We start from the raw sequence: 23,827 nt of genomic DNA on the forward strand, positions 1-23,827 counted from the left end.
GTTATTTTTTTTTTTGGTGGAATACCTATTTGAAATTAATGACTTGCTCACTTGATCCTATACACATTATATTATTATTAATTTTAATTTATTTTAAAATTAATTTAATATAATTTAACAATATCAGTGTATAGTATAAAATTTTTGATATTTTTTATTTTTTATAATTATTATGTTTGTGTATTTATAAAAAACAAAATTTTTTTAATCAAGATTTAAATTTTTATTACTAGACTTCTAAATATGTGTTGTTTAATTTCTAAAAAATTATAAAAATTTTAATTTTTTAATTTTAAAATTTTTAATTAATTTATAATGTTTAATTTTATTTTAATTTTTTTTTATTTTTTTAAAAAAAGCTTGCAGGTCCATCCTTAAACCTTTCATATAAAAATCGGACTTAAAAAATTAAGTTCAAAACGAAAAATCAAATTTCAAAGTTTAGGCCCTTATAAGCTGAACCTACCTGTGGGTTCAGCTCTATACATATGTGTAATAGTCAATGCTACATGTGTTCCTCTTTTCTCGTGCCAAAGATTGAAAGCTTCGAATGGGAATATTCTAAGTTTATTCCGATTTGTTCTTTGACATTCCTATACATGTATGAATTAGCGTTCTTTTCTAATCTTATTATTATATTACTGCATAACACTTTCTAAAAAGATTTTTTTTATCCTTAATCTGAGATACTTGATTTAATATGAATCACAATTTTATAATATTTTTCTCTATATAAATTTATTAACAATAAAAAATAATATAATGTAAATTTAAAAATTTTCATTTCAATAAGATTCTATTTTTAAAATAAATATATTATTTTTTATGGTAATTGAAAATCACATCTGACAGCATGAATATCTCCCGAGAAAATACAAGTACACGCACGGATGCAATATAGTGTACTACCAAAGAAACAAGCTTTATTTAGTATTCTCTGTCGTGTACTCCCATGGACTAAAATATAAATTATTATTAATTAATTTATGCTTTTAAAAAAATATTAGTTAAAATTTTGATTTTTTAATTTTTATATCTTTTCGATCATACTATTAAGTATAATAAACATAACATTTTACTTATTTAAAGCATTCTCATTAATTACTCAATAAAGTAAGGTATAATTAGAATAAATGTATAATACTTATACAATGACCAATATTTTAAACCAAACAAAACTTTTAAAAAATGACTTACATTGTAATTTGGAGAAAGCATATTGTAAGGTATGTTTTAGAAGAGATTCATAATACAAAAACAAAGTAATATATATTAGGTTCTTATAACTTTCAAATGTAAAGAGATTAATTATCAAGGGTCAGTTTGCCACAATGTAAAAGGATTAAAATCCACTCTTACAAGATAACTTCTCAAGTATTTTCATGTTTTTATAGCTATGAGTTACTCACTAATGGAAACAAACATATTTAAAACCGGTTAAAAATAATCACCTAAACCAGTTCAACAATCAGTTTAGAAAAAAGGATATTATTTTTATTAACTAATTATTGTAAAGAAAAAAAAAGAATGAGAGAAATGAATAAGATTGTCTGATCTGGTATGTGTATAAATACATTTTTTTTCGAAAAAAGGTTACAATTTTGATAACATCAACACAATTAGACTAATTTGATTTCTTCAATAACATGCATGTGAATGAGTTCGTTTTAAAAGTGAGTTATGAATACAGCAATAGTGAATCTCCTCCCTCCTCTTCTTGTATAAGAGGAAGTTTACAACTTTCTCTATAAAGAGAAAAACTCCCGTACTTTCACTCATGTTCATATATATATATATATATATATATAATAAAACATTTAAGTGAGTTAGGTTCTTGGGACTTATTAAAGTTGAGACATGTCTTTGGGTACATTAGCACCAACAAAATTCTTACATTAGCAACATAATTTGATCTCACAATCTTTTGAGTTATGAGTCAATTTTTTATCAATTGAACTAATTTTTGTTAATCATTCATGCTTTATAAAGGTATGAAAGCACTTGCACCTCTTTTTAATTATAATAAAACTCTTTAGTAAACTAAATAAAATTAGTGTGAGTGGTGAGGATCTTATTATTTAAACATGAGATATGGTATAGTTTGAATATCAACTCTTGTATATATAATAATTTAATTGGAAGAGAGTCACTATATACTCTTAATATTATGAGAGAGATAATTTTTGCTGTCAGTGAAACCTACTCATTATGTTTACAAAAAAAAGTTAATTAGTATTATGGTGGTGCTTTGTCTACTTGTAATCATGCACCGTCTATCCTAATCCCCTACACTATGCTTATATAAGGAGATTTTAGTTTCCTTGTATGACAAAACCCATTGGAAAATAAAACTTGTACGTGTCAACATCCTTTTCCACTTAGAATCCCCGACAAAGGATAGCACATGTTGTAAATTGATGCTAGTAATGACTTTTGAAAAGCTTTATTTTCATCAATAATGTCGTCACATCAATAATAAAATTTAATTATTCTATAACGTTATATATTATGAATCAAATTTTATTAAGTGGGTCAATTTTTGTCAATAGCATTAGTGTGGTACTAAGTATTTGCCAACAAAGCAACCACCTTGTCAAACCGAAATTGGGGAACATGGTATAATTAGTGGAGAATGAGAAATAATCAGTGGATTTGCGTGATTGCATGTTACTCAATAGAAATGTCTCTTTGTTTTTATTTACAAACATTTATTATATTTTTTTAAATTATGAATATGTTTCCTTTTTTTTTTTCTTTTTCCTATACTTGAAGAAGAAGGGAGTATATTATAAAGTTAGTGTACTGTTCATTTGTTCAATGCCCATGGTGGGCAACGTTTTTCTTCGGTGATTGACTTCCACGCGTCGACACTCCGCCAACTGATTTTGAGCATAGAGCAGCCCACTGGCTTGCAAAAAGGGGTGCTCGCACTTGATCCCGCCCCCAGGTTTCTTCTAATAGCACAATAATACCTTAATTTCTGGTTTATGCTCTCAAAAGGGGTCACAATATCAATGAGTCCACAAGTTCAAGCGTAAATTATGCTGAGGTTCCCCCTCCTTAATTCTTTTTAATAGTCTTAATTTGTCACCCTTTTTATACTAAAATACCCTTATTTATTAATTATGATAATAGGAGAATAACAATTAAGTCCTGAGATAAATTAATTTTTATTTTCATTCTCTTTTAAAATAATTATTTAATTTAATATCTATTTTAAATAAGATTGTTTTTAATAAAAAATCTTTACAACCCACTCATTTTGGCAAAAATAAAAAAAGAATATTTATTCACAGTTATCACAGTTCTTCTGACAGTTACAATGCAACTGCATGCGGGAATGAATAAAGTAAGTCGGTGCATGTTTGTCTTGGAATTGAAAAAAGGGGGGGGGGATCATGGAGTGTTTCTGAAAGAATCAATTAATTTAAAGTAAATTTCAAATGTTAAACTTAAATAATTTATAAATTTATTTTTTAATTTTTTTAATTTTATTTTAATAAATTTATAATTTATTTTTAAATTTATATCATTAAAAAAATAAATATGTTAAAATTTAAAATATAAATTATAAATTTATTATAATGAAATTATAAAATTGAAAATCAAATTTATAAATTTAATTTTTCATTTAGAATTTGATTTGAATTAATTGTTCCACTGAGACCTCTCTCATTCTCTTTTGAAAAAACTTTGACAAAAGCTCAACCAACGATCCCAAGCCACACAACATTTCTGCTCCAATCTATATAAATGCCTCCGACATCGATCTCCAACCTTAATTCTCATCATCAAACACAAACACTCACATTCAGACTCCTTTTTCTCCACTAAAGGCAAAAATATGAGCGTAGAAATTCTAGACGGTTCCACAATAGTGAACTTCGTGGAGGACGAAGAAGCCTTTCACGTATCAGTCAGTGATCTGTTTTCTGAACTTGATACCGACAAGGACGGTCTTCTTTCTTATGGTGAGATGCTGAAAGAGTTGAAGAGGCTTAGGGTTTTTGAGACTCATTTTGGCATCGACGTGAAGATTGAAGCAGACGAGGCTGGTCGTGTTTATGAGTCAATGTTTGTGCAGTTCGATCATGACTTGAACGGAAGAGTTGATCTGAGAGAGTTCGAAGCAGAGACGAAGAAGATGATGATTGCTATGGCTCATGGCATTGGCTTTGTTCCTCTTCAGATGGTTCTCGAACCTGATAGCCTGCTCCTGAAAGCTGTTCAGAGAGAGTCCATGGTTCCACTTGCGGCTTAATTACTCTCATTCTCTTCACAAAATGAAGATCCAATTTATGTTCGTGGATCAGTTTTCAAAAAGTTTTAGATTTTAATTTTTTCTTGACTTATTTTAGCTCTCTATCGTCATCTGTCATTTTTATCATTTTCAATCCAGCGAAAAAGTACTGATGTATTGTGATTTTGTTTATGACAATTATCCGATTCCATTTTGGTTGTAATTTTCAGTTTTATTTTGAATACTTTATGAGAAAAAAAGTTTAATTGATTTGCTTGTTCAGTTTATTGCTCTTCTATAACGAGTTTTGGGGAAGGTCAACTTTATATTTATATTTATCCACAATTTATATGAATAATCTTGATGATACCTCAAATAATTGTGTACATATATCTGCTGGGGCCTATTGTTACTGTTGTTATATATTTGGGTTTTGGACTATGGAAAAGTCAAATTTATATTTATGTACGATTACAATGTGGTTGGCGGTCGATGTGCGAAAGCGAATTATTCTTTATTTTTAACATATCTTTTTTTTTTTGGGTTGTCAAGGTATTCTCATGTCAAGTTTGAGTCCTAAATATGTTACAACTATATTAAATACTTATTGAGAGAGCTTTGCTATTAATATAATTGGCTAGCAATTATAAGATTAATTTCTCAAAAAATTTGAATACTATATTTAAGAGTTTGTTCTCTTTCTAAGAGATGCACATCTTTAAGAATTGAACTCTGACATGATACTTAAATAGATCAGACTGCCACCATCTGTATTACATTCACTTAATTTTTTATTACATATCCTTTATAATAACACGTGTAGCTGATACTCTTAACTAGTTCCCTCCATTTTTAAATATAAGTAAAGTTTAACCAAAGTTCAGAGAAGTTTAATTAGTTAACCATAAATGTTCTGAAATGAATAGATTGGACTGAAGTCTTAGGGGTTACTATGACATCGTATTATTAACTAATGAATACCTTGCTGATCTGTTGTTTAATAGTCTCAGTGCAAGCTAACAAGGTTTGTTTTTTCCCACTTCAAACAAATAAATGACGAGTCAAGTGGCATCCATTCCATTTCGTTGTTGTTTTTTTTTTAAAAACTAAAGCATGCATGTGATAATGTTTACCATTATTAATACAGACCGAAAGCTTTTTTAAGCTAACAAATGGCTAGATAATAATAAGCTTGTATATATATATAGCTTATGACAATAATATTTGTTGTCTAGCTAGCTGAGGTTAACATATCTAAAACTTGTGACACAGTTGACTAGCCAACGTTAACATATTTTTTGAATGACGAATACCTAGTTAGAATGTCAAGTCATATGATACCATAAACATGATATCACATGTCTCAATAAAAAAAGAAGGGATGCAAATTGTCTCACATTATTAAACTTTAATCAACGTCCGAATTGCTCCTGTGCAAATACTCCCAAAACAAATTCTCTTTAATTAAGGATTAATGTGAAAACTTTTTCAGCAGGCAAGTCACATAAAATCTAAGGACCTCAATTTACTTGTTTAATGCCATCCAAGGGCCCATTTATTTAAGATTAAAAAATAAGTTATTTAGGTTCAAATCCTTGATCAAAGAGATATTCACATTCAATACTTAACTGTACCTCAAACAGAATTGTTTCCAATAAGATGAAGAATAAAAAAAGTGATTTTTAGATAGTTTAAATTTTTTTATAAAAAAATACTTATTTTGCAGAGATGTTATGAAAAATAGACATTATTTTATGTTTGATTATAATAATAAAAAAGTGATTATTAATTAATTATTTTTAGATTTTATATTATCTTTAGGAATTTTTGTTTTATGAAAATAATTTATTATTTAATTATTTTCAAACTTTAAGATATCTTAGTATATTTCCACATTTTTACCATATTTTCTCTCATCTACTTTTCATGCAGATATGGCAGAGTATATATCTTGATGTTTAGTAGGTGAACAAATATACTTTCGTGAACAAGGTGCGTATACTTCTTCTTGTTTTTTTTTTTTTAAATGAAGTCAATTTAAATAAAAAAAACAGTAAACTGATCAGTGCAACCATAAGGGCCTTTTTTTTTTTGGCCAAACCATAAGGGCCTTTAGAATAAACACTAAAAACCCATAGTAACAAACAGAGTAACGTTCTAAACAAACAGAGTAACGGAACCAACATCGAAAACCGAAGACAAACCCAAAGAGAAACAGCGAAGCAAAATACGGACATTTTTTTAAATAAAAAAATTTTAAAATTTATTTGAATATGTATTTGTTGTTTAATTATTTCTAAATAAAAAAATTAAAACAACTTCAAGTTATTTTTATTTTATGTTTTTTATTTTTAAAATACACTATATTTAATTATTAAAAATTATAATTATCTTGATAAATTTTTATTATTAATCATCATTATTAACTACTTATATCTATCACCATAAATTTATTTTTAATTTTAAAATTATTTTTAATTGATATTATAAAAATGATTTTATTTTATTTTGTTTTCAAAAATGATATTAAAAACTGTATTATAAAATAAGTTTTAAAAGCAGAAAATAAGAATATAAACCAAACAGGCTTGCAACATTGCAATATTTCCAAACACAGACAAATTTTGTTGATGCTCGCAAATAATAAATAAGTAACCAGTCAGAGACTGATCCATGACAAGTTTTGAAAAGCGCAGCGAGCAAGAGAGAAAATTGATTTCCTTGAAACCTGGAAATCAACTTGATAAGAAACATTCCTTTGGATTTGAAATTCCAAACTTGTACAAGCTTTGGCTTTAAAAGAACCTTATCTGTTAAAAAAAAAAAACATTGAACATCTTAACAAAAACAAGAAACCCAGACCAACGACTCAAAAACCAGACGACGATGCGCGAACACCCTCCAAAAAGCTGCAGCGCTGGTTGACGGACCTTCATGAGGCTGCGATTCATGAAGGCCCCTCATGTTATCATGCATGAAGAAGGAGTTTTTTTGGCTGAAACTCCGTCAAACCCAGAAGAAGAATCATGCTCTGTTTCTGGTTCGTAAAACAGGATAAATTTCCTTTTCCGGTGTGCTGAAGCAGATGTGGGTTTACTTCTTGTACTAAAAAAGAAAGTCATTAAGATGTAAAATACTGAAATATAATAAACGAGAGGTTTTGATAAAATATTACTGCATTTTTGCTGGAAGTTAAGTTATTTAATAGTTTTTTTTTCCCTCCACGAGTGTAACTCTAAATTGATTATTATTTGAAAATGAATGGAGTGATGTGATATTCCTTTCAATAATAATTAAAAAAAATACACAAGTCCCATTCCCCCCCACCCCAAAAAAAAAACTCATTCCATTTAATATTGTAAAATACTTTTCATTGAAGTACGTCTCTTTAATAGTTAATTTACGCACTTTTATTATTTTTATTTTTATTTAATAAAGTATCTCAATTAAAATTATTTATTAATTATATTCTTTAATTAAGAGTAATTTTTGGAAAAACCTCATTTATCTTGAAAGACCCAAAAAGCATGGTTTTAAAAGCTATCTGAAGTAGCTTCTCAAAATAATTAAAAATGTAATTTTTTTTTCTTCTAGATTTTGATAATTTTTTTTCCTGATTCTCAAACAAACATTATATAGTCTCACAAAATAAATTTTTTTTCCAAGAACAGGCCATAAAGAATTTGTTAAGATATTAATTAATTTTTTAAATATTACTCATTGTTAAACTCATTAATTATGAGAGAGAATATAATATATATTTAAAAAAATTTTCATTTAAACATAAATAAAATTGGAAGTTTCCACTGACAACAAAGCTTCGAGATCACGATCCTAATGCTTATTGGAATCCAAAGCTTACCGTTGTAGATTTGATTCGATTATCTTCATTCCATCTCTTTTCTCCTTTGAAATTTCTGTTTTCTGAACTTTTATCAATTGAGCATTTATAAAGCATGAATTCAGTTTCTGTTGATGATGTAAGGATTACATATATGCTTTGATCGGTTGACCCATCATCTTAAGGGTGATTTGCATGTGATTGATTGATTCAATGCTCTATTTTGTTGTGAATTTCACATTAAAATATAAGTGTTTTTTTTTTAAGCACATGTTTGGGGGATTAATATCTTAAAGCTAGCTAATTGCACTCAATAAATTGCTTGCTTGTCATATCACTGTAATTTTTAGTTAGCTAATTATATAATTGAGTTTCTTATGATTAATTCCTGTGTTTATTTTCATTCAAAACCCATTACTTTTGGATGCTTTAATTTCAGCCATATATAATGCAAATTTAACCAAATCATTCAATTCTACACCCTTCGGCAGTCGTGGTTCTACTATCCAAAACACCAAATTTACAAGAAACAAAGATAAAGTGAACTTCCTAGAATCTATAATAATGCTACGGTATACATTAAAATTTGAGGATATGAAAATGAAAAATATATGAAACACCACATTGAAAAAACAAGTACATATTTCCCCAACATCGGAACATAAAATGCTCACTTTATTTGCAAGATGTTGAGAACCTTCACATTTTGCCCATTTTCCATTTCAAGTATGTTTCCACAATGTCCGATCCACAAAATTCTTTTACCACAGGCATGGTTGCTGGCACATCCAATTGGAATGGTTTATCAATTTCATCTGAGTTTTTCCATGAAAGAAGCTGTTTTCTAGCTTCTTTGATTGCTGCTCTAATAGCACAGTGAACCACAGCTGCTAGAAGTAGCGGTGGCTCGCCGGAAGCTGCAAACACAAAATTTGAAGTATCTTTAAGTATTAGGGTTCTGTCACTAGAATTTAGGGTTTAAGAAAACCTAAAATTGGAATAACTTAGAAGAATGAAGTAAACCCATATTTCAGCCTTTATACCTTCCTTTATTTATGATATTGCTGAAGAGAGTTTTCTTACAAAGCAATAACAAGTAACTTAGTTCAATCTTCATGATAAAACTAGCTAGAGAATAATTGTAAGAGATAGGGAAAAAAAAGACTTTAAATATATGCATTCCACAACTTAAACAATTATACTCAGTTGTTTTTGGTCTAACTATTGGAGAGAGATACATTGATTTATCTAGCTTCAATTATTTGTTCCAAAATAACAAGGCACTGTTAAATGTTTGGTAACCAGATATTTCATTCTTCATTAGAATATCGTTATGGTGTCCATTTACCTTAATGTATACCTATTTTGATAACTATGGAATCATTTAACAAATATATAATATAAACTTAAACCTAAATCTTTTTAAGTTGATAATCAATGGAGTGAAGTTGAAGGTCTATACTCAATATTATAAGAATACAAACACTTTTATGTTTAACTTCACCAAATTCAACTCCAAGGGATCTGTTCTACACTATTTAGCATGCATATACGTAAGTACCAAATAATTTAATTTTGAATAGCAATAGTTCATGGATAAAATCCAACACCAGAATATGCTTGATTTATACAACAATCTTCAACAGACATCAAAGAAAATTCTAAGCAGAGAAACAAATTAAAGGGTGTTAATTAGCATAGAGATTCATTTTACCACATTTCCACTATCCTAATATCTACAGAACTCTTAACTATTTTATAAGTCTGCTCTCTTTAGGGGGGAAAATTAAAGGTTACTAATTTGCATACCTAATATGCATTTTTATGGTTAGAAACAAATAATTTGGAAAATTTGGAAGTAAGAATTTTGAGAATTTTTGCCATACCCTTTGAAGAGAGAATGCGATGCTGGTTATGTCCACTGTTGAGGACTTCAACATTGAACTGTTTAGGTATGGTGTCTAATGTAGGGATTTCATAATTCCAAGTTCCATCTGCTAAGACTAATCCTTCTTGATTTGTTTCGTATTCTTCAAGCATGAAAAACCCTACCCCTTGCACAAATGCTCCTTCAATCTGCAACAAGCATTAAAAATGACAATGTAAAATGAGGAAACTTCGAAATCTGATAACTTTGTTTCATTCTATATGAGCAAAAATACTCATTAAGTTTGGTCATTATGTGAAAGTTTTGTATTCATCAATTAATCATTATGGATGAACAAAAAAAAAAAATAGTCACAAAAAAATCCATTGTTGATCCCCTTATAAGTAAATTGATTTGTGGTGCCAGAAGCCCAGAACAAACCCTGTACAGGCATATAATTAGTTGCATATTCCCAGCTCATTCTCATGGTTCATGGAAGGATCATCTTACTTTTTAACATTTTTCTTTCTTTAGAGTTTTAGTTTTATTTCAAATTAATTGCTATTCTAAAATCGAATAAATTATTAATTATTCTTTTTTACAATATAACCCCTTATTGATTCCTAATTTTACAGCTAGAGAATTAATATTAATGTATTTTTCCTTGTCATTAAAAAATAATAAGTATTTTAGTCAACTGAGTTTTAAATTTTCTATATCTAAACTACTTAATATTAATTCTTGTTAACTAGACACATTTTTCATGGATGACACTGAGCTTGAACCAGAATTATTTCAAAATAAGAAAGTGATAGATACGAAATATTAGTTGCCTACCTGTCCCAAATCTACAGCAGGATTAAGACTTTTCCCACAATCATGGATAATGTCTGTTAGTAGAATAGTTGTTTCTCCTGTCAGAAGATCTATTTCCACCTGCAAAATATTCTCTGATTAACCTTTAGCAAAGAATTATTGATAATATGATTCAATAATAAAACTTTGACAATAATTTCAAATACATTATTTGAGATAGGTAAACCATTCGTGATCTTTAGAAAATACCACTCTTTCAGTAAGAAATTGGATAACGAATAAGCCTACCTCACTCACTGCAACACCATAACTGAGGTAATTATTGGTAGTATTGTCAGGAAAATAGAATGAAGTTGCTGATAAGTTCACAGCTTGCAAGTGTGCAGCTGCACACAAGAAACATTGTTTTTAATATAAGTTTTTAAAATATAAAGTAGATATAATTTTGGCAAAACTTGAGTAAAATTTGTCTGAGTTCAGTAAAATTCAAGAAAGGTGCATATGCATCCAGGTGCATGAATATACTTGCAATGTAAGGTATATAATAACAATTACCACATACATGTCTATAAAACTCACCCACATTATCACAATAAGGAAATAAATTTTTTTTTTTTTTTGAGACTTCCAGTATTTACCTGAGAAATAAGTGTTTCCCAATTGACAGAACCCACATCCTTCTGCAACTTGTCCTTGAGCGGCATCAGTCTCTCAACCAAGACACTGCAACTAAGCCTAATAGCTTCACAACTTGACTCTGATGTAGTACTACCTCCAGTTAGTCCACCTTGAATCATGCTCAATGAATCAGCTTGTATGACACGTATTTTATCCAAGAGATCTTGAGATCCGTCGCATTGGATTGAACTAAGAGCATATGCAGCCATTTGTTTCACCTTAGTCCACAAACCTTGACCCATTTCAATCCCTCCAACTTCAACAACAACTGACCCATCACTCAAAATACTTGTTCTTCCGGGTGATGGTCTCACACTCAGTCCATACACAGCAGGCACACGAGATATACCTCTTTTCTTCCAAATGTTATTCCTATTAAATTCTTTCACAGCTTCACTCTTTTGGTCATACCTTGCAGAAACAGCTAACTTGTTCCATATTGAAACCAAGGTATAGTCAAGAGGTTCACCTGCAGAATCATTGTAGAAAGTACACAGACTTTTGTAACTGTGGAAATTAATGTTTCTCACAGTATCTACATCCATTGAAAGTGTAGATGCCACATGTTCTATTATAGCTTCAGCAATATATGATCCTTGAACATCCCCAGGGGCTCTCATTGTAGATCTGCTAGGAAGATTAGTCTTGCATACTTTTATATCAAAAGATAGAACGCCCCAATCATATTTTTTAAGTGCACTCCCTAAAGTATGTGGGATTATTGGAGATAGATCAGGATATATCCCTGCATCTATCAATATCTTAAGTTCTAAAGCAGTAATCTTCCCATTACTTTTAAATCCAACATTGTATGTTATCTTCATAGGATGCCTTCCTCCAGCCATTTTCATGTCTGTTTTACGATTCATATACATCTTTACCGGGCGGCGTAATTTGTGTGCTGCAAGTGCACATGCAGTAGCAATCTGAAAATTTTGATTGTGAGTACGTAAACTAAACAATCCTCAACACTATATATGTGTGTGTGTATATAATATCCACTTACTTGTGTTGAACTATTGATAGAATTCTATTGTAACCTGATGCATTAGGATTATTTGTCTTACAGAAAGTCATAATAAGGACATATTTTAAATATAGATATAATAATGAAGAAAGAATATGAAAAGAATAATAGGGATACAAAACTAGATACTCACCGGAAAGGCTTTTGTGAATTTTCCACCAAAACCACCACCAATCCTTCTTGTAATTACACGAACATTATGCTCGGGAATATTTAAGCATCTTGCAATAATAGATTGTGCATGCTCTGGCCCTTGACATGAAGTGTAAACCACTAAGCAATTGTCTTCATCTGGTATAGCAAGTGCCGTTTGTGTCTCCATGTAGAAAAAGTATTGAGACCCAAGTTTAATCTGGATTTCAAATTATTCAAATAAATGGACAAAAATGTCAAAATACCAAAAATAAGGACACCAAACTAATATGCAAACTTATACCTGATATGTGACATGGAAAAATTTTGTTGTTAGATGACAAAGAATATGCTTAATATATCATTAATTCAACATTCATTTATTCATAATAAATCTTAAGGTTTATAATTAGATCTGAACCAAAGGTGATGAAACAAAAAGGGATGAGTACTTTATTAAAGAAAATACTCAGATTACTTTAACCAAAAGAGCAGTTATCTATACATGTATTTTTGTTTAAAGAATGTTAGTAGTTAGCTAGATAGTGAGTTAGAATTTGTTATGTGTCAAAGCTATACATAAATGATAGCACCTATCGTTCAATGAAATCATCTCACTCTTCTTTAGCTGCATGTATGTGTTAGATTAATGTACCTCAGCAGAAGTAATCTTGTGATCAGCTTTTGACATTCCTTCTGATACATCACCAACTGTTGTGGATAGAATATAGGAGGAATTTCAAAAAGACTAGATCTTTCAACAGCCTCTTCCATAGATAGAATTGGTGATTCGAGATTGCCGAATTCATATTCAATAATTGCAGTGTTTGCAGCCATATCTGCAGCTTTTTGAGTATCTGCAACCTAAACTCAATCATGTAGGAATGGTAAATAAGATAGGATCACCCTTATATGCTAGACCAAAATGAGGGAATCAAGTACTCACCACAAAAGCAATACGATCACCGATACATCTAACAATCTCATCTGCAAATAAAGGTTCAGCACCAAATATAGTCTTTGAGCCAACATTTTCCCCACCTTTAGGGATATCATTACTTGAAATGATTGCCCTAATTCCATCTAGCTGGGAGAGCTTTGTACTCTTTACTTTTGCCAAAGGTTTTGTACTATAAATAAATGCTCCATGTAGGCAATTTGTTGGTGAAGGAATGTCATCAACATACACTGCCTCACCTGTGATTTAGTTGTAAAACATGTACTTCTTAATTCAATGATATTTTAACATATAAATTTGAACACATGCAGTGATGAAACAACCAAAAAGAGAACTTCAACTTAGTTTTTTGGATGTATACTAGTTGAAGCATTGAAAGTGAATTATAGGCTTTTGTTTCTTATTCATGGTCAGCTCGATTGTCTTGATTTTTTTAAAGAATGTGTATATAAAGTTCCTTCAAATCAGGAGCTTAGGAAGCTGAATTCAATCATAGGAACTTATACTTCAAATAAATGGTAATTAATGAATGTAGAATGCAAATCATGAAATCATCAAGAGCAGTGGTTCAAACTAACAGAACATGATTGAGGTGTTTAAATCAGTAGTTTTACTGGTAGATGAGTCAAGAAGTTAGTGATAGAATGCTAAAATTGCATACAACAAGAATTTCTGGAATAACTATTACATCTTAACCATTACAGAATTGTTGGCATCAAAGATGGAATGGAATTTTTTGCATTTTACTACTTTCAAATGCCATAAATATGAAACGAAAAGAGGTTATCAAATGATTTTTTAACTGGAAAGTAGGAAAAAAACCTGAAGCTTGTAATGCAGCCCCTAGTTTTGTTATTGGCTCACCAATGGGACGATACTCATCACTTACTTGAAAGTCTTGTTTTCCTAATGATAGTAAATCAGGAGCTTTATCATGATGAACATGGCCATTACTCTCTTTTATGTCAATCAAAGGGCTTAAAAATGTATGAAGAAAGCCAACTGCCAAGCTTGACCTATAAGAGATTCTAGAAGTTCCATCTTCTGGTACAACACTAACTTTGAGCAAGTCGATAGCCTCATATAAAATACCAACACTCAACAACTTTCCGACCAGTAGCTCCTCAACTTTTCTTGCTCTTATTGCATGTTTGGTCCCAAAAGCACCAAAGGAAAGCCTGCAATTATCTATCACATTCCCTTCAAAATCTTTACTTGGAGAAACCTCAACCAAGAAAGCTGCATTCAAATAAGACAGTACATTTCCAAGTGGGCGAGGAGCAGCTCTAAAAGTTTCAAAGAGAATTTTACTTTTGTGTTCTTCAGGATCACTTTTACTAGATTCCCATCTTGGTATTTTAATACTTAAAAGCACGCTTTGCAATCCTAATGGTGGTCGTTCCAAAAACTCTTGCAATGTAAGCCATTCAAATTTTGTACCAGCCATTATATGAACCATCGTATCCACAGCAAGAAGTATTGTGGCTAAATCAGAAGGAAAATGATTCTTCTGAGCCATCACTAGATTGCCACCTACGCTGGCCGTGTTCCTTATAAACCCTGAGGCTATTTTGCTCATGTGATCAGCAATTCTTTGAAGTATCATATCAAAGTCAGAGAGAAACTCACACTTGCTCTTTGTCTTTAAAGCTTCAATAGCCTTAAATATAGCTACTGTTGCTCCAATCTCAATTCCTGCGGCATCCCTTTTTATTTTTGAGAGCTCAGGAATTCCCTTCAGATTAATATACTTGTCATATCTTTCTGTATCTTTGTAATAACCCATTCCTGTATTACTCACAACAAGCTTTATCTTGGTTCCATCACTATTGTGCGGTTCTAGCATGCCTTGAAGCTCCTTTAGACTAACAGGACTGAGCCAACTTTGTTTTTCTGAAGCCATGAACACATCAGGCTTGATCTCCCTCAAAAACTCAGGAAATTTTCTCTTTTTGTGGTGACGATCATATTTAGGCAACCTACTTATCTTTACATCAATGCTTTCTCCCTTCCCCCAGAAAGAGTTTAACCCCAAATCCTCCATATCAACATCAGCACCAAAACTTTTACAGGCATCAGAAAGTGGTCGATAGCCGGTACAGCGACAAAGATTCCCAGAAATGGCTCTTTCAACCTCAGAAGCTGTGGCTTTTGAGAAACCTGAAGGAGGCTCGGGACGATTGGTCTTTTCAGCATTCATAAGAGCTCCAAAAGAGAAACACACATTCCAGGAGTGCAAAATCCACACTGAGTAGCATGGAACCCTGCAATTCTTTCATGAATTGGATGGAAGCCATCTTTACTATTTCCAAGGCCTTCACTGTAGTTATGGAACATCCATGTATGCTGCAAAGTAGTGTGAGACAAGAACTTGCTGTGAAATCCTCAATTTGGTCATGCACAGGATCGTATTTGGATATTAAAACTAGACAAGCACCACAACCACCTACAAACCATAAAGATTAAATCATGAAGTGAGAAGTTGACTAAATTTGAAGACAAGAGAGAAAGAAAAAAAATTACATATAAGTCCCAAATAAGGAACTTAATTACAAATAAATCTCGAAATTTTATAACAATGCAACCATGTTCCTTGGGATCAATGTAATTTAGTAATTTACTATGGGTGTAAAAGATCACTTTGCCTCAACTTCAAACTTGTCCAGTCGTAAATCAAGAAATTTTAACTGTAAATTATGATTTTTCGATTATAAATTCACTATGACAAGTTGTAAACTTAAGCCCATAAAAATGTCATTTTCCTCTTATATGTACAACTGGTCCTCGTGATTTACCATTAAAATTTCGTAATTTACTATTGGACAGGCCAGAAGTTGGGGTAGTGTGGTCTTTCCACACCCATGACAAATTATAAGAAATAGGTCTCACAAGTCTTGACTGTAATTTTACAAATTCGTAGGACTTGTTTGCATGTAAATCCCTTATTTGAAACTCGTAGGTAATTTTCCAGAAAGAAACGCCTTAGACCTTGACCTTCATGTTCATATTAAAACTATCCATAAAAATAGATGAAGAATATGTGTATATACTTTCAATAAATTGTTTTAAACAACTTCTATTATAATATGAAGGAGAAAATAAACCACATAAGCCAACGAATAAATGAAAACAGGGAAGGGCAGTACAATCTATTCCCAGCTCCTAAGGCCCGAAATTATGATATACAAGGAAGTTTCAATATCTAAATTTTGTCATACCTCTGTTTCCTAAAATGCCCAATACGAAGAAGTACACCAACATTCAGATATTTCCCAACAAAAATAAATAAATAAAAATAAAAGCTCCATTAGGGAGTTCAACCATAGTAAGAACAGAGAGAAAGTCGTATAAACAGGGGAAGAGAGAATCGTCATTTTCTCAGTCTTAAGTGAGGCAAAAAAGAAATTAATGGGACAAAAAGTTTGACGTTGATTGATTAAAGAATGAATTAAAGGTATATAAACTTAAAATAAATCCGATCAAATTGACTTAAACTATTTTAATAAAAAGACATAATATATGCCTAAATCAGTAAAGTTAAACACCCGATTTCACAGCCATTCAACGTGGTATGCCCGAAAAAAAAAAAAAGAGAGAGAGAAAAAAGAAAAGAGAGGGGACAAAAAAATAGTGGACTTGAGACCTTTAAAATTAGAAAGAAGTAAAATCCTGTAAAAAGAAGAAGAAAATAATAAATGAAAGACAAAGACAAAACAAAGAAGTGAAAAAAAAAAAAGTAGTTAGAAGAATATTTAGAATATATGGAAAAAGTACCACGTTTATTCATCAAAGAATGGATTGAAGGTATATAAGTTTAAGCCTTTAAGGTAAATTCATTCTTTTAGTCTCAAGTGTGATGCTCTGTGTGATCAATATAGAATTAGTATATAACTCATGCCTTCATCTTCTCTTGGAGTAACCGTGCTCTGTTATTTTTCATTGCCAGCTCCTAAGGCCCCAAATTATGAATGAGCAGCTAGGTTCAGAGCCATAGAAACACTTTACACAAGCTAGTTTTCAACTGAAGAAAAGTCTCAGATTGATCTTTTCTTTTGGTCACTTCAAACGACCTATATCAAACATTTTGATGATGCTACATATCATCAGAAGATACACTGAGTAAGGTTCTTGATTATCTACTACGAAGGAGATGAACGCTAATAACTCATGAATTTAGGAGGATTCAAACAACATGAGTGACTGATGATTAAAGTATTATCAGTGTCCTTTCGCATCCAAGTTGACCCGACTAACCATTTTCAGAATCAAGAACTCACTACAAAATCAAGAACATGAAGATGATCATGAAACAGAGTGTGAGAGACAGACCTTCGCCGCAGCCGAGCTTGACGCTCTTAAATGGAGTGTGAGAACGCAAGAACTGAAGCACAGTGGTTGATGGGTCCACGCTTGAGAGCTCAAATCTCTCTCCATTTACAGCGAAAATCAAACTTTCTCTTCTTTCACCGTTCTCCTTCATATTATTTATGTTCAGATGAACCTAGAAGCCTGAGAACCAGAATGCTCAGCCTCCAGGGAAGTTCGTGCTAGTCCCACGCACTCTGTTTAAAGAAATGATAGAGCGATTAGCTTTGAGCCATTCATTTTCCATATTATCAGCTTTGAGCCAATCAAATATGCACAAGTCACATTTCTTACTTAAATTCACAGTTCATTCTCCCTAAATTACAAATGGAGAATCTTACCTACGGCTTACAGAACACAAAATTATACATTTAGGGCTTTATAAAATTTGAAAAATACACTGTAAGCATAAGATCCTTCTTACAAATTTTGTTGTAGATAAAAAAGCATATTTGTTCCTGTCTTAATAGAATATCCATACATGCAAAGCACCATATTCACAAATCTCAACTCAACATTTATAAATACATAATAATGAACATTAACTTAAATTATATTATTTCAATGAAAGTATATTATTCATTATGGACTTTATATTATATAAATGTTACAAGTTTATATGTGTTCATTATGTTGAGAATTGATAGATATCATGTTATGAATTCATAAGTATTGTGTTGTTCATCATTTGTTTACTTGTACATTTTACTTCAAGTTAAATTATATCTACCAAGTGTGTTGTGCATTCATGAATATTGTATTGAAAATTTGTAAATATTGTGTTGTACGTACATGAATATTATATTAAGATTAAGACAAATGCATCTTCTTGTCCACAAGAAAATTTGAAAGAAAGGCTATCCAACTTGCAATGCATTTCCAAATCTTATCAGGTCCTACAAGCAAATTTTTGTATTCTAAAGGCTCTAAGTGAAATTCTTCCAATTACAAATGTTACGTAAATTTATAAAACTATATCTATTTATTCACAATTAAATTTGTATAAATTCATTGATGACTTTATTAAAAATGACAAATAACTATCTTTAAATTATAAGTGAGATTCTTCCAATTACAAATGATACATAAATTTATAAAACTATATCTATTTACTCACAATTAAATTTGCATAAATTCATTGATGATTTTATTAAAATGACAAATAACTATCTTTAAATTTATAAATAACAATACATAAATTTATAAAATAATATATTCATTGAAAATTAATTTTTATTTTTTATAACTAACATTTCTTAAATTCAATTACTAATTACTAAGTTTACCTAAATTCCTAAATCACATCTTATTAATTATTTTAATAATTATTTATTTTTAAATTACAATTAAAAACCATAGTCATGTCATGACATTTTAATAATTTAAAATATTCAATTATCATTAATAACTGCTTAAAATAACTTTCAAAAAATAATAAATTAATTAATTTATCAACAAAGAATATATTATCTTTATTCAAAGTACATTCTCTTGAAAAATAATATTTGAATAAAATTGACGTTCTTTGAAATCTATTTTTTTACTACACTTAAAAATTATGAATTCTCAGTAAATTGCGCTGACAAGGTAGAATTAATAAATGTTCAATGGCTCACAAAGGTTACACTAGGTTGGTGTCCATTATGTCTTTCGGGAGGAACCTCTTCAATTTTTTATCTTATTTTTTCTCACTTCTTCCATCGCAATCATTCATATCGTTTTATTAAATAGTTTTTTAAAAAAATAGAGGATTAATGAATGGTTAAGATGGAAAGGTGGAGGAAAATGGAGATAAGGAAATGGGGAATGTGTGTTACTCCTTCGTTTGTCCTTAGTTTCTTAGGGTGGGTCCCACAATATGCCAGGTGTCAAGATTCCATTGGCCACTTCCCTTCCTCTCCTTCTTCTCTTTCCTTTTCATTCTCACTCCGAGATTGTCATGTATCCCTGTGTTATCATTCACAAATGTTATTTATATATTTCACATGGGTATGCTATCGCACCACTGGACACAGAGATAATATATTCATTTACATGCAAACCCAATACTGCATGTCGCCATCTTCTTCTCATAGTCTCATAGAGTGGTCCCGACTGTCTGCATCATCTTCGTACCCATTGTTGTGTCCTTCTTCTTCTCACAGAGCCCCGAAAGTCCCTCTTCTCCCTCCCTACTCACCGGAAGCTCAAGGCAGCTTGGTCCCTAACGGCGTCTCCGGCCTCCCTCGCATCTCCTTCTTTCCCAAGTTCATGTGGTCTGAAGGTTCGGCCATTGTCGAAGCTGTGGCGAGGGTCCGAACCCGCATGTATGACGTCATCATTACTCCTCGCCATGAATGACCAGCCACTTATCGATGCAGCAAGAGTGAAAGTTATGCTTGCAGTGCATCTCCCTAGCCTCGTCCCTAACCTCGTAATCTTTCCAAGGAAGTTCAATCTAGCCCGTTGAGTGACTGTTCATATGGCATAAGCAGGCACTATTGAGAAATCCAAGACTCTGTAGTTTTTCATCAGAGTATGGGTCCAGTAAAACCAGCCGCCGCCATGAATCCGAGGGCTTTGTCCGCCATGACAAAGGAGTTGAGGAGGTAGGAGAAGACAGTAGAGAAGTTGAAGAGTGAGTTGCAGGATTCAGTGGCAGGACGTACGAAATGTTGGTTCTATATTTCCAGGGAAGGGAAGGGAGGATGAGAGTGGTTTCTGAGACTTGTACCGTATTTGCTCGCTGATGAACGTTGAATTGAGCAGATATGCTTGAAGCTATGAAGTATGAATTGATGGATCGGAAAACAATAACCTTGATTTAAAAAAAAAAATAGAAAATTGTAGGACCCACTTTACAAAATATAGGGGACGTCTGACACTTTTAACGGCCCAAAGAATGTTGCATCCCTTAAAAGTTTATGGATAATCTTACACCATTTTTTATTCAAAGAAACCAGATGCCTTAAAACAATAAGTTGGTAAGGATTTTTGACCTATTCTCCAAAAAATTAAGTTAAAATGCTGAATAAATTGAATTTAATAAATTTGAATTATATTCTTTGGGATAATCATAAAATTAATTTATTACACACATATATATAATTGTTGAAATAATATATGTGTGTGGTGTGAAGGTAGGAATATTTAAAACAGTTCTATCTCATCTCAAAAGCCGTCCTATATTGTTTGGGATTAGGACAGGCCCAAGATGTGGAAGAGAGACCTTACAATGACATTTATCAATTATTAAATTATATGACTTATTAGGTCCAAAATTAAAATAAAATAAGTACATAAATTTAATTATTGAGTTACAACTATACAATCTAAAGTAAAAGAATATAATTATAACTTAAAGTAGGGGTATTCAATTTGGACCCGTCTTAATTGGTCCGATATCGTCCTGATCATATCGGGACGGGTCTTGTCCCGGCCCGAAAATAATCAGAACAGGACTTTACAGGACGGGACAAGAAAGGGGTTCGGGACAGGACGGGACACGAGATTACCATCGAGACATCCCGTCCTGTCCAGAATATTATATATATTATTTTTTATTTTAAATATATTAATTATATTAATATAATTTATACTTATATTAATTATATCAATTATAATTTTAGTACTTACAATTCTTATTTAAAACTAAAGTGTTTTTATATTGATAATTTTTAATGGCATGGAGTAAACATGGCGATATTTTTTATAATATATTAATTATATTAATATAACTTATTCTTATATCTATCTATTTAATAACTTTTATTTATAACATATTTCTTGCTTATTTTTAGAAGAGTAATTAGCTTAGTACATCTTCACTAAAGTAAAAAAAATAATTATTTGATATTGTATTTAACTTGCCTGTTGTTGCTAATCTCATAACATAAAGATCATTTGTATTTTTTATTATAATATATAGTGGTGATTAATATAATTCAATAATTAATTTTAAATTATTGTTATTTATGTACTTGTATTATTTTGATTTTAAACTTAATAAATTATATAATTTAAAATTTTAATGAACATTATTGTCCAGATCTTTTTCCGATATCATTTCATTTATCGGGACGGCGGGACGTTCCGATCTTGTCCCGGTCCCGTCTCGACTCTTAACAGGACGGGACGGGACACGGGACCAAAATTCAATCCCGATCTTTTTTTTGGACGGGACACGAGATGGGGGTGTTCTGGTCCCGTCCCGTCCCGTGAACACCCCTAACTTAAAGTCAAGTATACCACAATCACTGATAGCCTTGAGGATACAAGTACAACAATAGCAAAATCATTGTGTTATACAGTTTAAATTAATTAGCGAAACACAATATCAAATTATTGGTTATTCATTTTTATTGAGATAATTGAAGCTATTACACATTAATAAAAATATGTGTATATTATTAAAAAAATAAACATTGAATTTGCTCAGAAAAAATATACACTGAATAGATGAAGCCATTATATATTGACAAAACAAATAAAATAATAATAATAATAATAATATGTGTATTATATTTGAGACGAGACAGAAAATCTCGAAAGTAATCTTGCTCCCATCCTAAACTTTTTTTATTTTGTTATGCAAAGTCCCATCCCCTTTTTCAAATTGAGATAGACCTCTCTTGATATAATCAAAACCAAACCAGGTTGATCGAAACGAGAATAAATATGAAAACCACAATATAAAGCTATCTTAAAAAAATAAATTAATTTTTAAAAGGAAAAACCTTCAAATTATGTAAATAATAATTTGATTTCTTGATATATCATAATACTAATAAAGTCTTTAGAGATCTCTTTATCAATAATCTTTTTAAAAAAATTATTTTAACCTTATTGATAAATTATGATTTCTTGTTCAATTCTTGTGATTATTTAAAAAAAGTTATAATTCTTTAAACAATAGTTATAAATAAAGTTGTTATTTTAAAAACTTTTTTTATTAATAAAAATTATATTTGACAAATTGTGAATTTTTGTTCAACTCTTTTGCAATTCACAAAATAAAAGTTACTATTCCTTATACAAATATTATGATTGAGGCTTATTTTTTTTAATAATAGAATAATTTTTAAGATTTACAGAATAAAAATTGTGATTGGCTCTTATTATTTTTAGTAAAGTTAAAATAGTCTTTTTCCTAAAAAATTATTAACAAGTAGGTCTCTAAAGACTTTTCATTTATGTTATGACATTTTGAGAAACTAATTTATTATTTATATAATTTAAAAAAAAATTATCGTCTCTAAAAAATTTATCATAATTTAAATGATTAAGTCAATAACACATAATACACACGCTGCCCTTTCCACACCATAGCATGCCGAGCCAAATAAGCACAAGACATTGTGGACACGTGCGGCACTAGCAAGTACATCCAAACAATGTCCGGCCAAAAAAAAAAAAAAAGAGTATAGTCAAACGTGGTTTAAAAATTAATCATTTACTTCTATACTTTCCTACCTTTAATTTTATTATAATTTAATTTTTTTAATTTTAACTTTGTATAATTTAATTTTTATAATTTTAATTCAGTTAAAACTCAGTTTTTCAACCATAACTGCAATTTAGTATTTATTGTTTTGTAAAAATTGTGTTTTAAATTAATTAAAATTATAAGAACTAAATTAGATTTATTTCACTTTTAAAAATATAAGTTTTGATTGAGTTAAAATTATAAAAATAAAATTATTATTTTGCCAACAACTTCCCCTAAAAAAATTATTAGTCAAAGAATGGCCTTTTTATTTAACTTTTCACACATTTTGAATGACTAGACAACAATATGTATTTGTATTATACATAGAAAAATTAATCTGCAAGTCTTTATATTTTTTAAATTTTGAAGGAAGTCCCTATAATTTATTTTGTTACAATTAAATCCTGATAATTTGATTTATTAATTAGATTAATCC

General features: G+C 30.4%; 1 protein-coding gene and 1 pseudogene across 1 annotated transcript; one reads left to right on the plus strand and one right to left on the minus strand.

Moving 5' to 3' along the window:
* Positions 1-3,782: 3,782 nt before the first annotated feature.
* LOC129317188 (uncharacterized) lies at positions 3,783-4,506 on the plus strand. Its single transcript, XM_054961555.1, has one exon. The coding sequence runs from the start codon at positions 3,845-3,847 to the stop codon at positions 4,259-4,261; it is 417 nt and encodes a 138-aa protein (XP_054817530.1). The 5' UTR covers positions 3,783-3,844; the 3' UTR covers positions 4,262-4,506.
* Positions 4,507-8,527: 4,021 nt separating this feature from the next.
* LOC129318192 (indole-3-acetaldehyde oxidase-like) lies at positions 8,528-18,121 on the minus strand (annotated as a pseudogene).
* Positions 18,122-23,827: the final 5,706 nt, after the last annotated feature.

The sequence above is a fragment of the Prosopis cineraria genome, unplaced genomic scaffold (genome assembly GCF_029017545.1).
Source record: "Prosopis cineraria cultivar Desert tree isolate PC_DT_omini unplaced genomic scaffold, ASM2901754v1 PC8, whole genome shotgun sequence".
Classification (NCBI taxonomy): Eukaryota; Viridiplantae; Streptophyta; class Magnoliopsida; order Fabales; family Fabaceae; genus Prosopis; species Prosopis cineraria.